Source organism: Oncorhynchus tshawytscha, linkage group LG14 (genome assembly GCF_018296145.1).
Source record: "Oncorhynchus tshawytscha isolate Ot180627B linkage group LG14, Otsh_v2.0, whole genome shotgun sequence".
Classification (NCBI taxonomy): Eukaryota; Metazoa; Chordata; class Actinopteri; order Salmoniformes; family Salmonidae; genus Oncorhynchus; species Oncorhynchus tshawytscha.
This window is the reverse complement of record NC_056442.1, coordinates 40,085,691-40,108,881: the sequence shown is the minus strand read 5'-3', so window position 1 is coordinate 40,108,881 and position 23,191 is coordinate 40,085,691. Positions and strand designations below refer to the sequence as shown.

The 23,191-nt window shown below is 40.9% G+C and overlaps 1 protein-coding gene across 1 annotated transcript; it reads left to right on the top strand.

Moving 5' to 3' along the window:
* The first annotated feature begins 3,012 nt into the window (after positions 1-3,012).
* LOC112247129 (LIM/homeobox protein Lhx1) lies at positions 3,013-12,786 on the top strand. The gene is made up of 5 exons (XM_024415810.1): positions 3,013-3,989; positions 5,802-6,025; positions 6,839-7,116; positions 8,952-9,117; positions 10,919-12,786. The coding sequence occupies exons 1-5, from the start codon at positions 3,820-3,822 to the stop codon at positions 11,296-11,298; spliced, it is 1,218 nt and encodes a 405-aa protein (XP_024271578.1). The 5' UTR covers positions 3,013-3,819; the 3' UTR covers positions 11,299-12,786.
* The last annotated feature ends 10,405 nt before the right edge of the window (positions 12,787-23,191 follow it).

The following is a 23,191-nucleotide window of genomic DNA, read 5'->3' as shown; positions in this document are numbered from 1 at the left end:
CTTTTTCTTTTTGGGTAAATACAATTCGAATTTACCCCTTCTGGTTATGAAACGAAAAGCATTGACTGGGTGAACATTTGTACTCCTATAACGTATTACAGCAGTAATCCTTTTGCATTTAATCGCGTCATTGCCTCGAGGGGTCCTGAGATATTCATATATGTCTGATTTCGTTTTTATTCGTGAATTAATCTCATTCTGTGGGTTATGGTGTACTGAATGGTTTATTCTTCTAAATCAGTAAATATTATTCTCTATGTGACAAGTAATATTTTACTGGTGCTGAAAATAACACGTTATTTATTTACAGCTATTTAGTGTGGATGTATTTCCCATATGTTAGTAGCCTAGTCTAAGTGTAAGAATACTTTACACCCCCCAGTCAGAGCTGGAGGTATAGGCTATGATATGACAACCTTACGCTACTCTCGCCACTTTGAAACTTAAATGACTAATTCGTATGTTGAAGTTTCATTTCTGGAAGGCTAGATATCTCACATAATAGTGTCTCCCTATTAAGCGCCACTGAAAATCTGAACATTTCAAGCTATAATTTGAGGCTGACTTTAGTTTCATTGCCTAACTGTCAAAAGTCTCTTTCAGACAATTGTCTCCCACAATCTCTCTCTCTCTCTCTCTCTCTCTCTCTCTCTCTCTCTCTCTCTTAGTGAGATGTTGGTAGAAATTTAACCAGACGCTTAGCAGATGGATTTAAAGCTCTCACAGTCATACGCAGAGAGAGAGAGAGAGAGGGAGAGAGAGAGAAAGAGAAATACTGGGGCTCGAGGATGTTGTGTTTTCGTCTCTTATCTGTTATTCTTCCCCGGGAAAAACACTTGTCATCGAAGGGGTGCCGCAGTCAAAAGAGGCGATCCCCAGACGCTCTGAGGCAGCTGTCACCGTGTTTTTATAGTATGGGGCTGGTCGCGGCCTTGTCTTGCCCTCGCCTCCGTTTTACATGAGAAGCAGCCCATATGCACGAGGGGTCGTGCTATTGATTCCAGATTTCAGACTGGAACTTTTGCACAAAAGTACGCCGCTAGAATATAAATAACTGACATGGGGTACCACTCACCGCTGCCCGTCAGTGTGTGTGTGTGTGTGTGTGTGTGTGTGTGTGTGTGTGTGTGTGTGTGTGTGTGTGTGTGTGTGTGTGTGTGTGTGTGTGTGTGTGTGTGTGTGAGAGAGAGAGAGAGAGAAGTGAGATAGTGATGATGTAAGATTAGGTGCAGTGAAGAAATGTAATCTCATAGGCTAGGCGAGAGTGAGAGAGGAGGTCTTTATGATGATGCCTCCCTGTTGCGGTGTCACCCGGTGACAAGTGCGAACTTCCAACCGTGCATGTGAGTTTATATGTTGGCCTTGGCATCCCTTTCCCTCCCACTGTCTGAAGGTATCCAATCAGTCATAAAGCATTTATTATCAACACTTCACAAATAAAACTACTACAACTTCTTTATAGTTAATACTATATTTATTAAGCTATAATTTTACAGATGTTAATTTGGGAAAGAAAGATCTCAAACGATTCAAAGAGGATTCAACTTTCATTGAGCTTTAAAGACAGATCTATGAAGGATGATTTAAAAACAATTGCAAAACTAAGAAATGCAAAACTAAGAAATATGATGGCAGGATATTGTAAGTCACCATTAACCTAACTACAAACGCATCAGTAGTAAGAACATTTAGACATCATGCCTAAAAAATGAAGAGCAGGCTTGGTCCTGTAAAACACCTGTATATTATAACACTTTCAGAGTTTTCAATAGGCCTACATAATGCATAGCCTTAACTATTTCGAAGTATGCAAACTTCTAGGTAATGTTTTTTGGCTCCTCTTCTGGTAAGTGGATTGAACGGCCTTAATTAAACGTCCTAATGTGTTGACGCCATCAGCAACTGTCACAATGATCTAGTAACCTGTAAACCTTTGAGCCTCTTCGTCTTTCACATCCCCTATGCTCCACAAAAGACCAAAGAGAGCACAGCACTGCTGAGATGTATTGGTGGGAAATGTGGATTTAAATAGTGATTAAATAAGGATCATGGCAAATAAATGGTAACATGCATAAAATGTACGGAGAAGACTGTCAAGACAAACATTTCAAGTAAAAGCATATGATGAAACAAACCCAGCCACCAGGACATAGCCTATACCTCTGATTATTTCGAATTGTGAAACTCAATTCCCGTTTTGGGTAAATACTCATTTCTAACGCATTTTGACTTAATTTCCCTTAGGTGATGTACACATAATTGAAATTTGTCTCTAAACTATTATCTAAGATTTGTTCATCCGCAACCAAGAGAACACTCACTAAAGCGTACGCCACCACAAGCGTCTTGGCGCATTGGAGAGGGTGCACATTCTAACAAAAAACATTTGGTCAACTTAAGTCTGAAATCAAATGTATGACGTATCTCTTGTCATTGATAATGTAATAACGTATTGTACGGCAGAAGTCAAGTCACTTCTGTAGCCTGTATACTATATGCTAAAACTTAGTCATAATGCGATTTTTACCAAACAATAAAAATGTAACAAAAGCATGCATTCCATCCAATTTTGTTATATGAATATAAGATATATTCCAATGTTACTACTACTGTCTTTAAACTAAGACGACCTCTCTCTCGCCCATGGGGAGGATCCATGCAGGATCAGGAGAGAACGTTAAGATGCCCATATCTACCTTATGAAATGATTCTTCACGTCCATTTCCTCGCCGCAAACAATTGATAAGCTGGTGATTGTGCTGTTTTTACCTCAACGGTCGTCGTCTTTCCACCCACATACATTCACTAACATATGACAGTTTCTAGGAATATTTGACAATTGGTTTCTTCAGTTCCCCATAAATAGAACAGAATGCACCGGCTCGTCTTTGAAGGGATAGCTAATAGTTACTTGCATGGCGCGCTGCTGATTGGCTTCTCCACTGCCTGACGTCACGAGACTGTGAATAAGGCTGGCTCGTGTGCTTTCAGGAACATGCAGAGTACTGCAGACAACGCGGAGCGTCAATCCTGCACAGAGATGTCACACGCATCCTACCATCACTAGCATCATTTACCAAAAGAGAACTCGAGGGGACAGATAGCCAACAGAGCCGGAGGAAACACACTTTTTCCTTGAAATATTTTGATAGGAAATTATTTCGATTCTCATCGGGTCCTAAACAGTGGATAAGCGGTCATGTCAAAGAACATTGAATTATTTATAGGCACGCGAGTCTTTCTGTGTGACAGTATTGCCCCAAAACAATTTTGTTAGATGTGCGTCTTCAACAGCGACTGGCACACGTTGCTTTTTCGGCCAATGCTTCACTTTGATGACTACGGATACTTGCTGATAGGCTATGGTTCTCACATTATAACCAATCTTCAGAGGTGGCTTGATATTTTTTGCCATTTGTTTGGCTTCATTTAAACCGATGTGTGTTTGGTGTATGGAAGAGGATCCGAAGGACTGACTTTCGAGGCGTCTAAGGCTTTGACTACCTCACCTGGGAGGACTCATCCTGGCGAACGGTCTCCATCCTGTACTTGGATCCTATAAACCTCCATGCTGACCACTTCAGAGGAGCGAAGAAGAGGTAGGATAGCGACCAGGCTACCCATCGACTGTTTATGTGAACACATTGATCCAGGACATCCGAGCGAAAAAGGAACAAAATACTCCAAATACAAAACATCCAATAACCGGTGTGTGTTGTTGATTTGTTTTCTGCTCAAGTCAAGAGTGTGAGTGAGACGACCACGACCTCAGGAGGCTGAACAGACCACGGTTGCGGAGTGGGTGCAAATCCAAAGACGATGGTCCACTGTGCCGGGTGCGAGAGGCCTATACTGGACAGGTTTCTCCTCAATGTTCTGGACAGAGCGTGGCACGTCAAGTGCGTACAGTGCTGCGAGTGTAAATGCAATTTAACAGAGAAATGCTTTTCTCGAGAGGGGAAACTATATTGCAAAAACGACTTCTTTAGGTAAGCTTGAATGGTGGGTGCTTGCTCCCTTTCATTCGTCCTTTACTACAGTAATTATTATTTCAGATGTGTAGTCTTGGATAAGCATTTCCGTGTTTCTGTTAAGTTAACAATACTATCCTAATGTTCTCAGTCAAATGCATATTTTTCTTTAAAAAAGACTCATGAGGATATTGCAAATACGAAACATTTTCGATATAATGGATTATTGGCTAATAATGAACATATAAACTCTGTCATTTGTTTAGTGTAAAAAACAAAAGAAAAGAGGTGACTCTCTAAATTCTGAACTAATGAACACAAAAGTAGAGCACGCAATACTATCTGAAGACATGCGATAATTACACCTTATACCTTTAAATTGTACTTTAGAAAACTGTTAAGCCAATATGCTCTCAAAACATTTACAATTATAATTTGCTTATAACAAAAGGATAGGTATATTCAAGGCTAAATACTTGGAATGTATTAATACATTAACCACTCTAAATATTATCTGTACTCATTTCTAATATGGTTAAAACACTAATAAGATTGCATCCAATTCCTTCAGAATTTCTAAGTGCTAGGTGTGACGGTGGATTTGGAGGTGTTGCTTCAGAAGCTTTGATTCGGAGAGCCAGTAATTAAAGGCTTGTTCATTTGTATTGTTATGCTAAAAGGTGGACAGCAACATTAAACGCGTGTGTACTCGTCCTCGGTATGGGGTATGAAGGAAATCAATCACACGTTGTTTATAAGGCGTAGGGGTGCAGAGAAGCGGCTAGAATCAATACTTCATCGGGGTAGTGTGGAGGAAGTGTGTATCTCGGCCCAGTGGCAAAGCTATCTGCCTAGGCCCCTGTGTTTGCACGGCTCCAGTGAGAAGGACATGATAAGTGGATTTAAATAACTAACCTCTTTAAAAGATCAAACAAGCAGACAATGCAATCACAGACTTGCAGTCAACAATCAGTGTCCATAATCTCAATACACATTAGTTTCCGTTACAATCAACAAAAAGAGGATCATCGCACATATTAAAGTACTAACTTGTATATTGCAATGTGTATTATTTCCTAATTGGATTACACATTTAGGGCTGTTGTTTTGTGTTATAAAGGATGTATTTTTTTCATAATGATCATCTACATTTCAGGATGGACAACACTAACATGTATTTTCATTAGGTCTAAATAGGCCTAAAATGCGATTTTAAGCAGTTCTCTTATTTACACAAAAACGTGTTTATAATGGAACAAATATTTTTTGATTCGGCAAAGTAAGAAAATGTGTCCGTTGACAATGAATGCAGAAATATAATAGATGTACAGGGTCTACTACAGCTAACAATAATTATAAAGAACAGGACCACATATGGTAATTATGGAATCATTCTCATCGTGAACCATTGCAACTGAGAGGCAGAGGTTAGGGTTACACTCTTAGAAAAAAAGGTTCCAAAGGGGTTATTCTACAGTCCCCATAGGAAAACCATTTTTGGTTCCAGGTAGAACCATTTTGGTCACAGGTCGAACTATTTTGGGTTCCATCTAGAACCCTCTGTGGAAAGGGTTCTACATTGAACCCTAAACGGTTCTTTCTGCAACCAAAAATGTTATTCAATGGATTCTCCAATGGGGAAAGCCGAAGAACCCTTGTAGGTTCTAGATAGCAACTTTTTTCTGAGACTACGCAGTGACCTATATTAAAAAATATATATGTATTAATTCACACTCTCAATATGCAATCGTTGTATACTAACATATACTGTTTGGTTTTGCGCCTAAATACATTTTAATAATCGTGCATTCTTCCTCTGTCCCCTCTCAGGAGGTTTGGGACAAAGTGCGCGGGCTGTTCTCAGGGCATCTCCCCGAACGACTTGGTCCGGAGGGCAAGGAGCAAAGTGTTTCATCTCAACTGCTTCACCTGCATGATGTGTAACAAACAGCTGTCCACGGGAGAGGAGCTTTACATCATAGACGAAAATAAATTTGTCTGCAAAGAAGATTATCTAACCCACAGCAATGGGAAAGACACAAACCTTCTCTCAGGTAGGCCTATACGGCCAAATTGGCTTCATAATTTTGGGCGCATGGCTACTAGTGGCGCGGCAGGCAGTTTAGTGGTTAGAGCGTAGGACTAGTAACCGAAAGTGTTGCTAGATCAAATCGCCGAGCTGACAAGGTTCAAATCTGCCGTTCTGCCCCTGAACAAGGCAGTTAACCAACTGTTCCTAGGCCGTCATTGCAAATAAGGTTTTTTCTTAACTAACTAGCCTAGTTAAATAAAGGTACAATTAAAAAATTAAAAAATTGTGACCAATGTGAATTGTTCCGCCCACAGTTTGGTGTTGAATAATCATGCATCGTTCTCTTCCATGTAGGGTAGGCCCTATGCCTAAACTATTTTATTTTATTGTAAAAACAGAAATAACGATTTGCGCAATTGAATTGCCTATATTTTCACACTATTGCTGAAGATTTATTTGGATTTGTAAGCCAAAATATCCAATTATATTTGCATAGATGTTAATTATCGTATGACTATTGTAGACCCAGAAGCCTATTGATTTTATCGTAGGCTCATTTTTTTTGACACGTTTAATGAATTCGGCGCCTAAATATCATAGAGAACACAAATAGTGTTCATAAAAATAATTTACATCTGCATAGGTTATTATTTCAGGTAGGCCTATTGTTTAATACTATATAAATTTATAATTAAAAAAATATATTCTAGTAAGGCTATAAAGGCCTACACAAATAGGCCACTAGTAATCATTCATATTCCTCATTGTATTGAAATTATAGGTCTACAAATGGACTGTGTGTCTAAGCGTTTTCTGTCCTTTTTCGTTTTCACAGTAACAGCATGCAGCGACCCAAGTTTATCACCGGATTCTCAAGATCAGTTACAGGACGATGTGAAGGACTCTGAAATAGCCAATCTGTCGGACAAAGAAACGGGTAGTAATGAGAACGATGGCGAGAACCTTGGCGGTAAACGACGTGGACCGCGAACCACCATCAAAGCAAAGCAACTGGAGACCCTAAAAGCGGCATTCGCTGCCACCCCCAAACCCACGAGACACATCAGGGAGCAGCTCGCGCAGGAGACGGGGCTGAACATGAGAGTCATTCAGGTAATGGCAAAGACAAATGCACTATAATGACATGAATGTAATTCCTGATGCAGCTCATGTTGTATTGGTATGGGAGTGAATGAGAACCGTATAGTGGGGGAGAGTGAGGGACCCTCAGCTTGTGCGCTTTCAGGGTTACACACTTATAGCGTGTGATATAGCAGCTTGTATTTTATTGGAATTATCTCCATGTTGGGCACCCTGTCAACAGTTCGCCACAAACAGAGGCCTGATCACAATCACTCGGCTCCTTTCTCATATGCCTTCCCGCTTAAAGATGGGGTTGCCTAGAAATTGCATGGTCACATTGACTTGAAAGAGCGAAAGATTGGCTGTCATCGAGGTTTATTTGGAAAGCGTAATTTATATGGGTATTTTTTATTCTTGGCGTGCAGGATGGGTAAACACGCCAACTGGCGTGAGACTGGTGAGAGCGATGGGAGTCTTGGCAACGCTGGACCATCACGTTTTGCGACCACATTTAGCCATGCTGTGACCATTTTCAGTCAAGTGTAAACGCAGAAATCTGTTCAGGAGACTTCAAAATGCCTCCTTACCCCCAGTCTAGTATAGCGTAAATCATTTCAAATAAGCATGCCGTATATTGACATATAATAACAACAACAAACACAATTATTATGAATCATTTTATTATGAATACTATTGTTATTGTTATTATTATTTAATATTTGACAAATTGCATTACCTAATGCAAAAAAAGTAAGCTAGGCCTATCATTTGGAAGGCTTTTTTGTTTGGTAGCATTATTTTTGGCCTATTTTCAAGAGTTGAAAATTAGGCTATTGAAGATACACACCTGATTTTGAATGTTTAAGTTGGTCTCTGCATCGTAGTACCTAAGTTGGGACAATGTATCGTATGTAGAAATAACCGCATCCACACCGCGGAGTGTCTCCCATGATAGGGCGAGTGCTGCGGGGACGTGGTCATGTAATGACAAAAAAATTTAAGGCAGATCAAGTGAAAAAAAAATCAAGATTATTAAGGTGGCGAGGTTGGATATTTAAGAGCTTCAAGGAAGAGCATAATTAGCCGAAGGAATTCAAGGGTGGATATATAGATTACGAAATAATAACCTCGCAGAGCCGTGTAATATATTGCTAACAACCCTCCTATTAAGTATTAATTGTCGATTTTAAAAGTTCCCGCTGCTGCCTCCTTACTCGGGGTAAATGGAGGGTTAAAATAACATTAAACTGAGGTTAGATCTATGCGACTGGAGTGACGATAATTCATAGTAATATTATCCCAGGAATAAGGCTTTACTCCATCGAGTGACCACGCACAGAACCTGACTACCATGCAGGGCAGCGCGCGCTCCGGCACAAAAAGGGCACCCAGGTTACACATGGCCTAGGCATTGCTTTGTTGTTGATCACGGATCTATAAACAAAGCACTGATAATATAACGGTAAAGCAGTAATAATTTTAAACAAACGGACACCATACATAATGCTTATATTGTTGGAATAGATCTGATATTAGAGTTAGGCTACTTTTTTTTATATAGGCTACCAATCTATAATGATATTTCAACGAAAAAAAGTTTTCGATCTGTAGTGAAGTAAAGTGTTTGTTTTTTATTTTATTGACTGTCAGATATGGATTCTGCAGCTTTACATCCTGTGTGCATTCAATTATTTATCATAATATTTTGAGATGTGTGTTCAAACGTTATTTTGGATACAGAGGCAATCTTTGCTGTGAGCCCCTCTCTCGTCTCCAACGCTCCAGCCGTAATATTTGCACTTCAATCCTTCCAATCCATTTCATTTTCATTAACGTTGCTCTATGCTGACTTTTGTGCTTCGTAGGTATGGTTTCAGAACAGGCGGTCCAAGGAGCGACGTATGAAGCAATTGAGCGCCCTGGGCGCGAGACGGCACGCGTTCTTCCGGAGCCCGAGGAGAATGAGAACGCTGGTGGACCGGCTGGAACCCGGGGAATTAATTCCAAACGGTCCTTTCTCATACTACGGAGGTAAGAAGTGTGATGAAACGGCTTGGGTGTCCCAGCGGGTTTATCGGTTTCACATGTTTGTCTGAAATGTCGAATCATTTTACATGTGTCCGCCAAGCGCTGTTTCCATTTGTCGCGCTGCCCCAGGACGCCTTTGATTACTATCATGGCTTATCAGATGAGCTCAACACACATCATTGGAATAGGACCTACACCGGGAGGAGAGCTTTAAAATGTTTTGAGTATGGATGGACATTATCTAGAGATGGATTAGTTAGGATGCTGTGGCAAATCTTCAGGTGTTAAAAAAGTGATATAAGACTTATTACAATGGGAGATAATTAACGATTTACGCATTTGGCAAAAACACCACAAAAAGGTCTAAAGGGATTCGAAATTGATGTTGTCAAAATGTAAATGTTGAAATAACGTGTCTCTTTAAATGTCTCAGATTATAGACTCCAATCGTCTGACCCATTTGTCCAAACTAGAAAAAAAGACATAAAATAGGCCTAATAAAAATAACAATTAGTATGGAGAATACATCTTGTTATGGTGTCCATGTAAGCCAAACAGCGCCTAATAACAGTTAATATAATAGGCCTAAATGTGTCGTTAAATATGAATAAATAATCACTAGAACACTATTATTATTTTCTATGTATGTCAGGTATATTACGTCAACATTCAAACTGTATTAAGAGGGGAAGATGCTCATTACCAAATGCCATTGCATTCCCTGTGATCCCTGTCTGGAACGGGTTCGTTAATAAATAACTCATCCATAAAATTTCGGTCAAGGGGTTAGTTAGAGAGGGCTCCAAGCCATTGCATTATCTCACTGACCGAATTGTCTTTACTGTTTTCCTTACAAGATGACATTCACATGCAAGAAAGGTGCATTTGTAGGCCTTCAGTTTTCCTAGGAAGGAGCTTGAAACATATTTGGTTGTGGCATTCATTTTGTTTTACTTTGAGGAATATTTAGAATGTTGATGATCGGAGAGAGTAGTTGAATATGATAAATTATTAATACACAAAGTCAATCTAAAATGTGTATCTACTCCTTTTCCAAGGACACAACACTGTTTTGGGGAAATGTAACTGTATGGTTTTAAATAGGGGGTGCTTATATTTGTCCTGTTTCACTGCATGTACAAGTGAGTAACCTGTACAAGTGTGAGGTGTGAAATGAAAATGTTTTTTTTTGCATATCCCAGTTCCCCATGAGACACCCTTGGAGAGTAGGGTAACGGCCAGGGATCAGCTGTTATTTACTGCAGCCCCGGAGCAAATAGGATTAAGTGCCTTGCTCAAGGGCAGATCAACAGATTTTTCACCTTGTCGGCTTGGGGATTCAGACTACCAACATTTCGGTTACTGGCCCAATGCTCTAGCCACTAGGCTACCTGCTGCCCTTGAAATATAATAATGTAGGCTTTCTTGATTATAGTGAAGTATGTGCGTCCTTATTTCAATTTTCCTAACATGTTTTGTGGACATCAATAGTGTGTGGTGGACTCTGGTCCTTTGTGGTGTGCAGTGGGCCTAATACTATTCTGCTGAAATGAAACATTGATTTCAGGAGGTAAAATCGCTGATGAAATGGTCCCCATTTTAATTAATTTTGCGGCGGCGTTGTTCTCCCCACCCAATTGCATTTTTGATTTAAGTGTAACTTTGACTAATGTGCCACAGCGAGGGTTTCTCCCTATGCAACTTCAGGCTATGTATATTCAATGAATTCCTGAAAATCTCTGAAATCATTTTTACTCACCCTATTGTTCCCAGGCTAACCCAGATTTTTTTTTTTGATCTGCAGATTATCAAAGTGAGTACTACGGTCCAGGAGGGAACTACGACTTCTTTCCTCAGGGGCCTCCATCGTCGCAGGCACAGACCCCCGTAGACCTCCCCTTCGTGCCCTCCTCAGGCCCAACGGGCACCCCTCTAGGTGGTATGGACCATCCCCTGCCCGGGCACCACCCCTCCAGTGAGGTGCAGCGCTATTCTGACATCATGTCCCACCACCCTGGGGACTCGCCCAGCCCAGAGCCAGGCATCCCGGGGCCCATGCACAGCATCTCCTCTGAGGTGTACGGCCCCAGCCCGCCCTTTACCTCACTGTCTCTCAATGGCAGCGGATACGGCAACCACCTGTCCCATGCACCCTCGGAAATGAACGAGGGCACCGTCTGGTAGCTCAAGAGAGCGGACTGTACCACCGAGAGATTCAATAGGGGAGGACAGGAGAGCGGGCAAGGGTAGGGGCAGGGGTAGCGACACCAGTCAAATATTTTTTTGTCAATCATACTTATTTATTTATTTATTTAATTCCCCCATATGATATTTTTTTGCAGGGAAAATAAATATGGCGAAAATCAAAACGTGGACAATGTGGTTGTAAGCATTTACCTTGGTATTGTGTTGATGTTTTGATTGCTTCTTTTTTTAAACCCGAATAAGGACTTGGGCACATAAAAGACTGTGTGTGACTGTTGACCCTGTGGGCCCCTGGCGACCCCGGGCCCCTGCTCTCCATGGCTGTGACCCTTCCTGACTCCTGTCAGTGGCCTAGCACAGTGACGCCCCTCCAAACACATGCCACTGGGAAAACAACCATTCTGAAAACAAGTAATATGTCCCACATCCACAAAAACATCATTAGCTACTGTCAAAGACTCAACAGCTTTACAGAAAAAGAAGCACGGTGGTCGGTCTGAACACTAACCTGCGCCGCTGGCATTAGAAGAAGGCTGAAAGGCGTCAGACTCTATTTATGGCACTAGACGTGTCCCTTGTATTTATTCAAAAGCTCCTCAGACCTCTTTGCCTCTCAAGGCTCTGCCATATTAACACTTAAACAACCTTTTTGACACTAAATATATTTCTGAAGGCCAGGGGAAATGCTTTTTTTTCTCTCCATCCAGACAGTTTTCTTTTTTTGGGTAAAAAAAAAATCTAACCACCAAATCTGAAGAAGTTGGCCTTCAAAAGGGAAACAAAATGTTGTTAAATGAAGTCTACCTTCTAAAAATCGTTTAATGGGGGTCTGAAAGGGACTAGAACAGTCAACTGTTTACGTAATATATTTAATTCAGGAGTTAAAAGTATCAAACCATGTTTTAGAATCTCTTGATCAAGATAAAATGTTCCAAGCAACCAACCAAACTTTTGTATTGATTTTATTTATATTGTATGAAGACAAACACATTTGCTGGGGTTGTGGTTCACTGTGCTAGTTTGTACAAGATGTTGTTTACAAAAAAAACACACAAAAAACACAAGTAGACAGTTGCCAAATAAAAAATAGCACAAATACTGTAAAAGTGCTTTGCACCATCATCTGCAGAATGTGTTGAGACAAAGTGTAAGTGTTAAAAAATGCTAAGGAGTAATTTACTTCTTCATTTTTTTAGTGTGCTGAAAAACATTCATAAAGTTGTTAATATAACATACTTAGACAGGTTTTATTTTTGTGTCTTCAAATGAAATCCAAACCATTTAATTGATGGTCGAATATGCAGCTACCAGCTGCTACTTTCTTTAAATATCAAGCCCTCATGGTATGTCTGTTATTGTTCTAATAAACCTAAGCTTATGTGACCTCCAGTGCATATTAGACCATTCACTGTATAAATACAACATGTTGAAAACAATTGTGAGTTTTTAATAAAAATAGAAAATATACAATTTGAATGATAACACATTTTCTTTGGACCGATCATCTCTTACCTTATCTATATTTTATATTTCAAAATAGTAAATGTCAGTGTAGGTTATTTCTCTTATATGTTCTTTCCAATTTAGTACGAGGTAACTGTTTATGAATCTCTTTAATGAAGTCAATTCAACAGGTTTAGCATAATAACCACTGCAGTACAGTATTTGCTAAATGCAAGCAGTTTGATCTGATTTTGCACATCCATACATTGAATGGAAATGTAAACCACTGTTTTTGATAAGCACACACACACACACACACACACACACACACACACACACACACACACACACACACACACACACACACACACACACACACACACACACACACACACACACACACACACACACACACACACACACACACACAATCCAGTAATAACCACTTAATAACTGGATGCTGTATTGACTAGCACTGTTGTCACACCATAACAGTAATGCCATGCAATGTCTTGCTATGTATGGCGGTGCTCGTCACACACCTATCTGAAGGGACATTTTCTTCAGTATCACAGCAGAGCATGGGTTTTTGTGGTTGCAATTTTACTTCTCACTCTGTTAAGAAGAACAATTCATATATAGAATACTGCAGGGATTTGAATAACAAGGAAACCTTGCTGACTGGATTTAGTCCAGTAATAGAAATGGTTGACAGCGTTGCAGCAGCCAACACAAGGGGGACTTCTTCAGTAATTCCACAGAATTCATTCTTAAATTATGCTGATATGGTTTTTTTTCCCACAGTACTGGCAATGGTTTTGACCTCTTGGAAGTTATTCCACTTCTTGAGGTCGTGGAAGGACTGTGATGATGAAGAAACTATGAATCTGGGTCTCTTGGTTATTATAGTTTTATTATTCCTACCTCATGGGAATTGGATGCCTAGTCAGTTGCACAACTGAATGCATTCAACCAAAATGTGTTTTTCACATTTAACCCAACCCCTCTGAATCAAAGAGGTGCAGGGGGATGCTTTATTCGACATCCACGGTGCTTGGGAAGCAGTTTCGGGAATAACTGCCTTGCTCAAGGGAGAACGGCTCGGGGATTCAAAACAGCAACTTTTCAGTTACTGACTGGCCCAACACTCTTAAACGCTAGGCTACCTGCTGTTATGGGGGCTTCTAGTCCTTATGAAGAACCACAGATGAACAAACAAACATACATACAAACCAACAATAAACAAACTGAAACAAAAAAAGTAAAAACAAGTACTGGAAGTGAAACATTCTCATACTTCTGATTTATTTAAATGCATAAAACATCATGACCAAAGGAATGAAATGCATTGAAATGATCTGGTGTTAAAATGATTCATGGGTGTGGGTGGATTGGCGGTGGGTATAGGATTGTGGTCTGTATCCAGGGGAAGCAGCCTTTATCTCTGGGAGCCTATATGGCTGCCTGCTAGCCTGAACGCTGCCTGCAGGCAGCCTGCTAGCCCCCAGGCCTCTCCAGGGCCCCGGCCCCTGGACCATAATCCACCATGAATGAATCATGGTCCTGAGAGTTAACCAGGCCTGGGGGGCCGAGTGCTTGGGGCCGGTGTGTGTGAGTGAGTATGGGGGATAGGACTCTCCTGAGCCCCAGGGCTTAGCCCCAGCACTAACACTATGCACTGACACCCACCCTGGGGCCACGGCTCTTTAAATTCAAATATCCTATTGATCGTGCATTGGCTATTGGTGCAAACGGACCTTGTCGTCGCCTAAAAAATAAATGCAGCCTTAACTGTATTGAAGGATTTTAAATTACGCTTTGAATTCCTAAGCGAGGGGATTTGAAAATAGCTCACAGCCTCTGGTGCTTGGGTTAGGAAGGTAGGAAGGCAGAATGGGCCAGAGTGGACATGATGGTTTAGAGTATTGCAGGGCCAGGATGAACCAACCAAAGACGATATGCCTCAGCAGACAGATAGTTCTGCACTGCAGCCAAACAGAGGTTTTTACAGCTCTGCTCCATATGAGTAGCATTTGGCATGGGCTTTTATTACAGAGTGGCTCGGCTGGAAGTGCACTCTCCTCTGAGTGGAGTGGGTAAGTAAACAAACACATGGCATGGCGCACGTCTTAATTCTCTGTCTCAAACAAATGACACGTCTGGGAACGGATTCCGTACCAAGCCATAATGCTAATCAATGGGACAGGCCGGTTGAGCAGACAGATTTTCTTAGATGTGTATAGGTATTGAGCTGCTGGGCTGGGATGATATCCAGCCATGCAGCTACCTGGCAGGCTACTGCTGCTTTCTGCTAACTGGCAGGGCATGCAGGCAGAGGGACGGAGAGAACACCCCGCCTCACTGTCTGCTGTCTGCTTGTGGCTCTCAACTACAGATGTAAGATCTTAATTTGACCACTTTTGTTGACAATCATTTTCCTACACCACAGGAAATGAAGACTAGCTTCGTGATTTACATACATTCACTGAGAAACCCCACTAACATACAGATATATCAGCAATATTGCACTTTTCATGTAGCCTACTTTTGGCCAGCTAATAGCCTAGCCACCGATCAAGCAACGTTATGGACTAAAAGTTAAAATCCTGTTACAGCAGGATTATTTTGCTGTGACAATATAGGTCAAATTAAGATCTTACATCTGTACTGAGAGCTAGCAATCTGACTGCATTCATATGTACAACATAACTGCAGTACCATCATTTGATAGACCTAATAAAGTATGTACTGGATTCTGAAGATTATCTAAAGTCACAAACGGTGCCCACAAACTGCTAGGGGCGGCAGCATAGCCTAGTGGTTAGAGTGTTAGACTAGTAACTGAAAGGTTGCAAAATCAAATACCCGAGCAAACAAGGTACAAATCTGTCATTCTGCTCCTGAACAAGGCACTTAACCCATTGTTCCTAGGCTGTCATTGAAAATAAGAAAATGTTCTTAACTGACTTGCGTAGTTAAATAAAGGTAAAATAAAAGGGTCTAAAGCTGTACCAACAGCAGAGTCCCAACTACACCTTACCACTGCTACACCTGGCTATCAGCACAGTCTTGTCTGGCAGTGAACAGTTCATTCAGCCTCATTTACTGCCTTAAAAAAAATCATTGCTGATATGGCTGACTTTCTTAGACAAATGTGGTTTCTACTGACAATTGAGATGTACAAATTATGGCATTAGGCAATCTGTAATTTTGATTAAGACATTATTGAGCGAGCTAGGACGGACGTAGTCAATTGAACTATTTCTTCAGCACTTTTGAAATGTACAGTGACATAATTCAGACCATGGACCGTTCTTACCGTATTCTCCCTGTATACCAAGTCAGAACTGTTGGATAAATAAAGGGGGCCTACAAGCAGACAATGAAAGCCCTTGTAATATTCAATGATTACATTTCTCTAAAACAGGTTAGAGGCTACATGTGCACCACCAAGTCAGAACAGTGGGTGAAATTAAGAGCAGAAAATAGACCAAATTATTAGGGAGAGGCACATGGGCTACTAACAGCTTACTACACAACATACACTTAGTATTCTTACCTACAGTATACATATCTCCCTGGCATATTACATCATTTATGCAGCAGCATACAAGACATTTTTGGCTTCACCTTGTTGTGCTGTGCTCACTTGAACAGGAAGGAGGTGCGGCAGTCCTTTGGGGGAAAATGTTGTCATCAAACTTTGTCATCAAAGTCTGGCATTCTCTGGATTTATGGTGCTTTCAAGACAACTGGGAACTCAGAAAAAACAAGTTTGAATCAGGATAACATCGGTGATCTTCAGGTCGTAACTCTAGAAAGAGGCCAGAGTTCTTGACTTACATTTCCAAGTTGGACGATCGTTCAAAACGTATTTTCCTAGTCGGAGGTCATTTTTTCCCCAATTTCCCAGTTGTCTTGAACTCACTGAAGTCAGACTTCCCAGTTCCGAGCTAACAGTTGTTTAGAGCACAGCAGAAATCACACTCGATTGACAGCATGGTCAACGTAGAATTTCTATCATTTTAAGCTTGGAAAAGAGACCCTTAAACCCAAACTTGGGACCACACATCCACTTCACTGAATAGCAGGTTAGTGATTGCTTTCCAATGCTTGCAGTTAGTCACTGATTTCTTCCAAACTGCTCATTGTTGAAGTTGCTATTTCCAACTTGTTGTGTAATGTTTATGTCCAATGGCCCATGAGCACCGATACGTTTTATCTATAATTTCTTTTCATTATTTCTCTTCATATGACAAGCATTAAAAAGGATTTCCCAGTAGATTGTCGACTTGATTAATGATGGTGACGGCTAGTTAAGATTTTGAAAGTATGACGTTGACATGATCAAGTCCAGTCAAAGCTACTGTAGTTATAAAGTCATTGGAAGTCATTTTATCTGTGGCCAATGACCTTGAGCCTTCATGGATGGGCACTCTAATGTAACTCTATAGCAGCAACCAAAGGGCTTGAATTTTCTAGCTCTACCCTTAGATTTGGCGGTGACATAGTGTCTCCATGAGTGACAGAACACTGAGCCAATCACGATGCACCTAGAAAACATTACCAACCCCAACGCTCCGTATTTTCCTCTGCCTGCCCCACCACCACAGAAAGCACTGAGCTAGGCTGAAAGACCTGCTGGCACAATTTGATTGGCTGCTCTCCGATTCAAACTGTAATCCGTTAAATGAAGAGTTGATGCGCTGGACACTTTTTAATGGCATCATTTTTTATATTTGGGCTTGGGGAGGGTGTCAGGTCGAGTCATAAGGCTCAGTCACATGTCATTGGTGTTAAAGTCAAAGTCGAGTCCAAGTCATCATATTTGTGACTCGAGTCTGACTCGAGTCCAAGTCATATGACTCGAGTCCACACCTCTGGGGATAGGTGTCATCGCTTTGATCTACCAAGAAGACCTTTAATACTCGTGGTCAGGAAAGAGGGAAATGAAAAAGGAACCACTGGGACGTAACCTGTAAAAGCAAAGTTACAATATGGGATCCAATGCTAGCAGATGCTTCTAAAAGTGGAGGATATAGTCATTGGTTTCACCCGGGGGTTGTCCTGATGGCACAGTATGTTAGCGTTGGGTTGTTCTGATTAACACAGAGCATGGACTATATCTGCACCATCCGACAGACTAGAAGAGAGATTAATTTGTCATTCAGCACTTGGAGAGCGACTGCTGTGTCGTAGCTAGGGGCAAGTGTTCCCTCGATGAGTTAGCTGTTTCATTGTACTGTGCAAGTAACATTTCCAATAAAACAGCGAAGTTTTCCCCCTTGAGTCATATTTGAGAACAGGATATGAATGTAGGCCTTCACCTGATGTTCATTATCCATTGCCAACATACCTCAAGCCTTCACAGAACAAAACCCTCAGCAGTCTGGCAGATAACATACTGTAGCTGTATAGCGATGGGATTGTGTTCATGAGAATTGTATTGTTTTTATTTATTTATTTTTCCCATTATGAGCACATATTTATTGAAATACTTAACAGTAAGTAATCTAAGTATTCACATGTTTAATCGTTCTATGTTCATATTAAGTCAGTAGACTTAGTAGAGCTTTTCAGCAATATAAAATATCTGCTCCAACATTATCAGAGTGCATTAGTTGAACCAGCTAAGCACAGCTGCAGAATTCCCTTATCACCCAGTGACTGCTGTGTGGTAATGTGAGCTCCAGGTGTTTGTTGCCATGTTAATGTACAAAGGCACATGGCAGCACAGCGTGCTTAATTAAAGCAATCCCTGGTTATCCAAAGAGGGAAATACCTGGATTAGAGAGAGATTTGCAACTCAAACCTGAGACATTGCTAATCAATTTAAAGCCATTAGACAATTAATTTACTTTTGTGAGTACTGTGGATATTGCATGCACTAATCTGGCCCATAGTTGTCACTCTGTGTACTGATGAGTATTGAATATACTGTGTACAAGGTTGACTTGAATCGGTGTGAGCACTAAGCATGTATACTGGGAGGGAGTAAACAGGACCAAAATTGTTTTCTGTTTGATACCTGTGTGTTTGTGCGCGTGTGTGTGTGTGTAAGTGCGTGCGTGGAAACAAGGGGATTTTCAAGTAAACTATTGATGAATGACAGCCTTCAGAATATTTTAGCTAAAAAAGAGAAAATAGTTTGTACATCAAATGACTAAATAATTTCCAACCAATAAATACAGTACACTCTGTATTGTGGGTATCTGAAAGCATCTACTTTGATTAGTTTCTGCTAGCGGAAACAGTTCTCCCAATTGTAACGCTACCTCCTTGCAGTCTTGGGGAATGTGCTCTTTGCTCAACACAGCGACACGTTGTCCTTTACCCTAGAAAAATTTCACAGAATATTTCGCCCTTTTTTAAACATTCATTGCGATTAAGGCAGGCTTGTGCAAGTGCAGCCAAGCAGCTCTGATATTCAATTCTATTAGAATGTATAGAGCAGCGGCATGAAACCATGCAGTTAACAGGAATTAAAACCATAGGCAAGATGACGGATTACACAGAACATTGTGTGTGTATGTATGTGTGTATGTATGTGTGTGTGTGTGCGCCTGCGCGTGTGTGTTCTGTTCTACAGTACCTTCGTATTGCATTGTATCGCAGCCAAAACCTAACCCGGACAACGCTTTACCAATTGTGCACCGCCCTATGGGACACCCAATCACGGTAGGTTGTGATACAGCCTGGTGATCTTTTATTTAAACATATTTTGTTGTTTTTATTGATATATACAATGAAGAAGTGATTGAGATGGGGACATAGAGGAGTGGAAATGGAAAGTGGTGCAGTCAGAGTTTGAGCCTATGTCTCCAGGGGCAGTATGTGTTTTGGGGGCAGTAGCACAACCTACCACTAGACAAGAACCGAGCACTCCTTATGTTGTTCTAAAGAACCCAGCACTCCTTATGCTGTTCTAAAGAACCCATCACTCCTTATGCTATTCTAAAGAACCCATCACTCCTTATGTTGTTCTGAAGAACCCAGCACTCCTTATGCTGTTCTAAAGAACCCACCATATGCTGTCCTAAAGAACCCAGCACTCCTTATGCTGTTCTATAGAACCCAGCACTCCTTATGCTGTTCTAAAGAACCCATCACTCCTTATGCTGTTCTAAAGAACCCATCACTCCTTGTGCTGTTCTAAAGAATCCATCACTCCTTATGTTGTTCTAAAGAACCCAGCACTCCTTATGCTGTTCTAAAGAACCCATCACTCCTTATGGTGTTCTAAAGAACCCATCACTCCTTATGGTGTTCTAAAGAACCCAGCACTCCTTATGCTGGTCTAAAGAACCCATCACTCCTTACGCTGGTCAAAAGAACCCATCACTCCTTATGCTGTTCTAAAGAACCCATCACTCCTTATGCTGTTCTAAAGAACCCATCACTCCTTATGCTGTTCTAAAGAACCCATCACTCCTTATGCTGTTCTAAAGAACCCATCACTCTTATGCTGTTCTAAAGAACCCATCACTCCTTATGCTGTTCTAAAGAACCCATCACCCTTATGGTGTTCTAAAGAACCCATCACTCCTTATGCTGTTCTAAAGAACCATCACCTTATGCTGTTCTAAAGAACCCAGCACTCCTTATGCTGTTCTAAAGAACCCATCACTCCTTATTCTGTTCTAAAGAACCCATCACTCCTTGTGCTGTTCTAAAGAACCCATCACTCCTTATGCTGTTCTAAAGAACCCAGCACTCCTTATGCTGTTCAAAAGAACCCATCACTCCTTATGGTGTTCTAAAGAAACCATCACTCCTTATGCAGTTCTAAAGAACCCATCACTCCTTATACTGTTCTAAAATACCCATCACTCCTTATGGTGTTCTAAAGAAACCATCACTCCTTATGCTGTTCTAAAGAACCCATCACTCCTTATGTTGTTCTAAAGAACCCATCACTACTTATGCTGTTCTAAAGAACCCATCACTCCTTATGCTGTTCTAAAGAACCCATCACTCCTTATGCTGTTCTAAAGAACCCATCACTCCTTATGCTGTTCTAAAGAACCCACCTCCTTATGCTGTTCTAAAGAACCCATCACTCCTTATGCTGTTCTAAAGAACCCATCACTCCTTATGCTGTTCTAAAGAACCCATCACTCCTTATGCTGTTCTAAAGAACCCATCACTCCTTATGCTGTTCTAAAGAACCCATCACTCCTTATGCTGTTCTAAAGAACCCATCACTCCTTATGCTGTTCTAAAGAACCCATCACTCCTTATGTTGTTCTAAAGAACCCATCACTCCTTATGCTGTTCTAAAGAACCCATCACTCCTTATGCTGTTCTAAAGAACCCATCACCTTATGCTGTTCTAAAGAACCCATCACTCCTTATGCTGTTCTAAAGAACCCATCACTCCTTATGCTGTTCTAAAGAACCCATCACTCCTTATGCTGTTCTAAAGAACCCATCACTCCTTATGCTGAACCCATCACTCCTTATGCTGGTCTAAAGAACCCATCACTCCTTATGCTGTTCTAAAGAACCCATCACTCCTTATGCTGTTCTAAAGAACCCATCACTCCTTATGCTGTTCTAAAGAACCCATCACTCCTTATGCTGTTCTAAAGAACCCATCACTCCTTATGCTGTTCTAAAGAACCCATCACTCCTTATGCTGTTCTAAAGAACCCATCACTCCTTATGCTGTTCTAAAGAACCCCACTCCATGCTGTTCTAAAGAACCCATCACTCCTTATGCTGTTCTAAAGAACCCATCACTCCTTATGCTGTTCTAAAGAACCCATCACTCCTTATGCTGTTCTAAAGAACCCATCACTCCTTATGCTGTTCTAAAGAACCCATCACTCCTTATGCTGTTCTAAAGAACCCATCACTCCTTATGCTGTTCTAAAGAACCCATCACTCCTTATGCTGTTCTAAAGAACCCATCACTCCTTATGCTGTTCTAAAGAACCCATCACTCCTTATGCTGTTCTAAAGAAATGAACCCATCACTCCTTATGCTGTTCTAAAGAACCCATCACTCCTTATGCTGTTCTAAAGAACCCATCACTCCTTATGCTGTTCTAAAGAACCCATCACTCCTTATGCTGTTCTAAAGAACCCATCACTCCTTATGCTGTTCTAAAGAACCCATCACTCCTTATGCTGTTCTAAAGAACCCAATGCTGTTCTAAAACCCATCACTCCTTATGCTTTTCTAAAGAACCCATCACTCCTTATGCTGTTCTAAAGAACCCATCACTCCTTATGCTGTTCTAAAGAACCCATCACTCCTTATGCTGTTCTAAAGAACCCATCACTCCTTATGTTGTTCTAAAGAACCCATCACTCCTATGCTGTTCTAAAGAACCCATCACTCCTTATGTTGTTCTAACTAACCCATCACTCATTATGCTGTTCTAAAGAACCCATCACTCCTTGTGCTGTTCTAAAGAACACATCACTCCTTATGCTGTTCTAAAGAACCCATCACTCCTTATGCTGTTCTAAAGAACCCATCACTCCTTATGTTGTTCTAAAGAACCCATCACTCCTTATGCTGTTCTAAAGAACCCATCACTCCTTATGCTGTTCTAAAGAACCCATCACTCCTTATGCTGTTCTAAAGAACCCATCACTCCTTATGCTGTTCTAAAGAACCCATCACTCCTTATGCTGTTCTAAAGAACCCATCACTCCTTATGCTGTTCTAAAGAACCCATCACTCCTTATGCTGTTCTAAAGAACCCATCACTCCTTATGCTGTTCTAAAGAACCCATCACTCCTTATGCTGTTCTAAAGAACCCATCACTCCTTATGCTGTTCTAAAGAACCCATCACTCCTTATGTTGTTCTAAAGAACCCATCACTCTTATGCTGTTCTAAAGAACCCATCACTCCTTATGCTGTTCTAAAGAACCCATCACTCCTTATGCTGTTCTAAAAGAACCCATCACTCCTTATGTTGTTCTAAAGAACCCATCACTCCTTATGCTGTTCTAAAGAACCCATCACTCCTTATGCTGTTCTAAAGAACCCATCACTCCTTATGCTGTTCTAAAGAACCCATCACTCCTTATGCTGTTCTAAAGAACCCATCACTCCTTATGCTGTTCTAAAGAACCCATCACTCCTTATGCTGTTCTAAAGAACCCATCACTCCTTATGCTGTTCTAAAGAACCCATCACTCCTTATGCTGTTCTAAAGAACCCATCACTCCTTATGTTGTTCTAAAGAACCCATCACTCCTTATGCTGTTCTAAAGAACCCATCACTCCTTATGCTGTTCTAAAGAACCCATCACTCCTTATGCTGTTCTAAAGAACCCATCACTCCTTATGTTGTTCTAAAGAACCCATCACTCCTTATGCTGTTCTAAAGAACCCATCACTCCTTATGCTGTTCTAAAGAACCCATCACTCCTTATGCTGTTCTAAAGAACCCATCACTCCTTATGCTGT

Bases quoted from the DNA above. Each gene is read 5' to 3' on its own strand.
- LOC112247129 (XM_024415810.1), top strand. From the start codon at position 3,820: ATGGTCCACTGTGCCGGGTGCGAGAGGCCTATACTGGACAGGTTTCTC. The intron at 6,026-6,838 runs GTAGGCCTATAC...TCGTTTTCACAG, and splicing joins AGACACAAACCTTCTCTCAG to TAACAGCATGCAGCGACCCA. The intron at 7,117-8,951 runs GTAATGGCAAAG...TGTGCTTCGTAG, and splicing joins TGAACATGAGAGTCATTCAG to GTATGGTTTCAGAACAGGCG.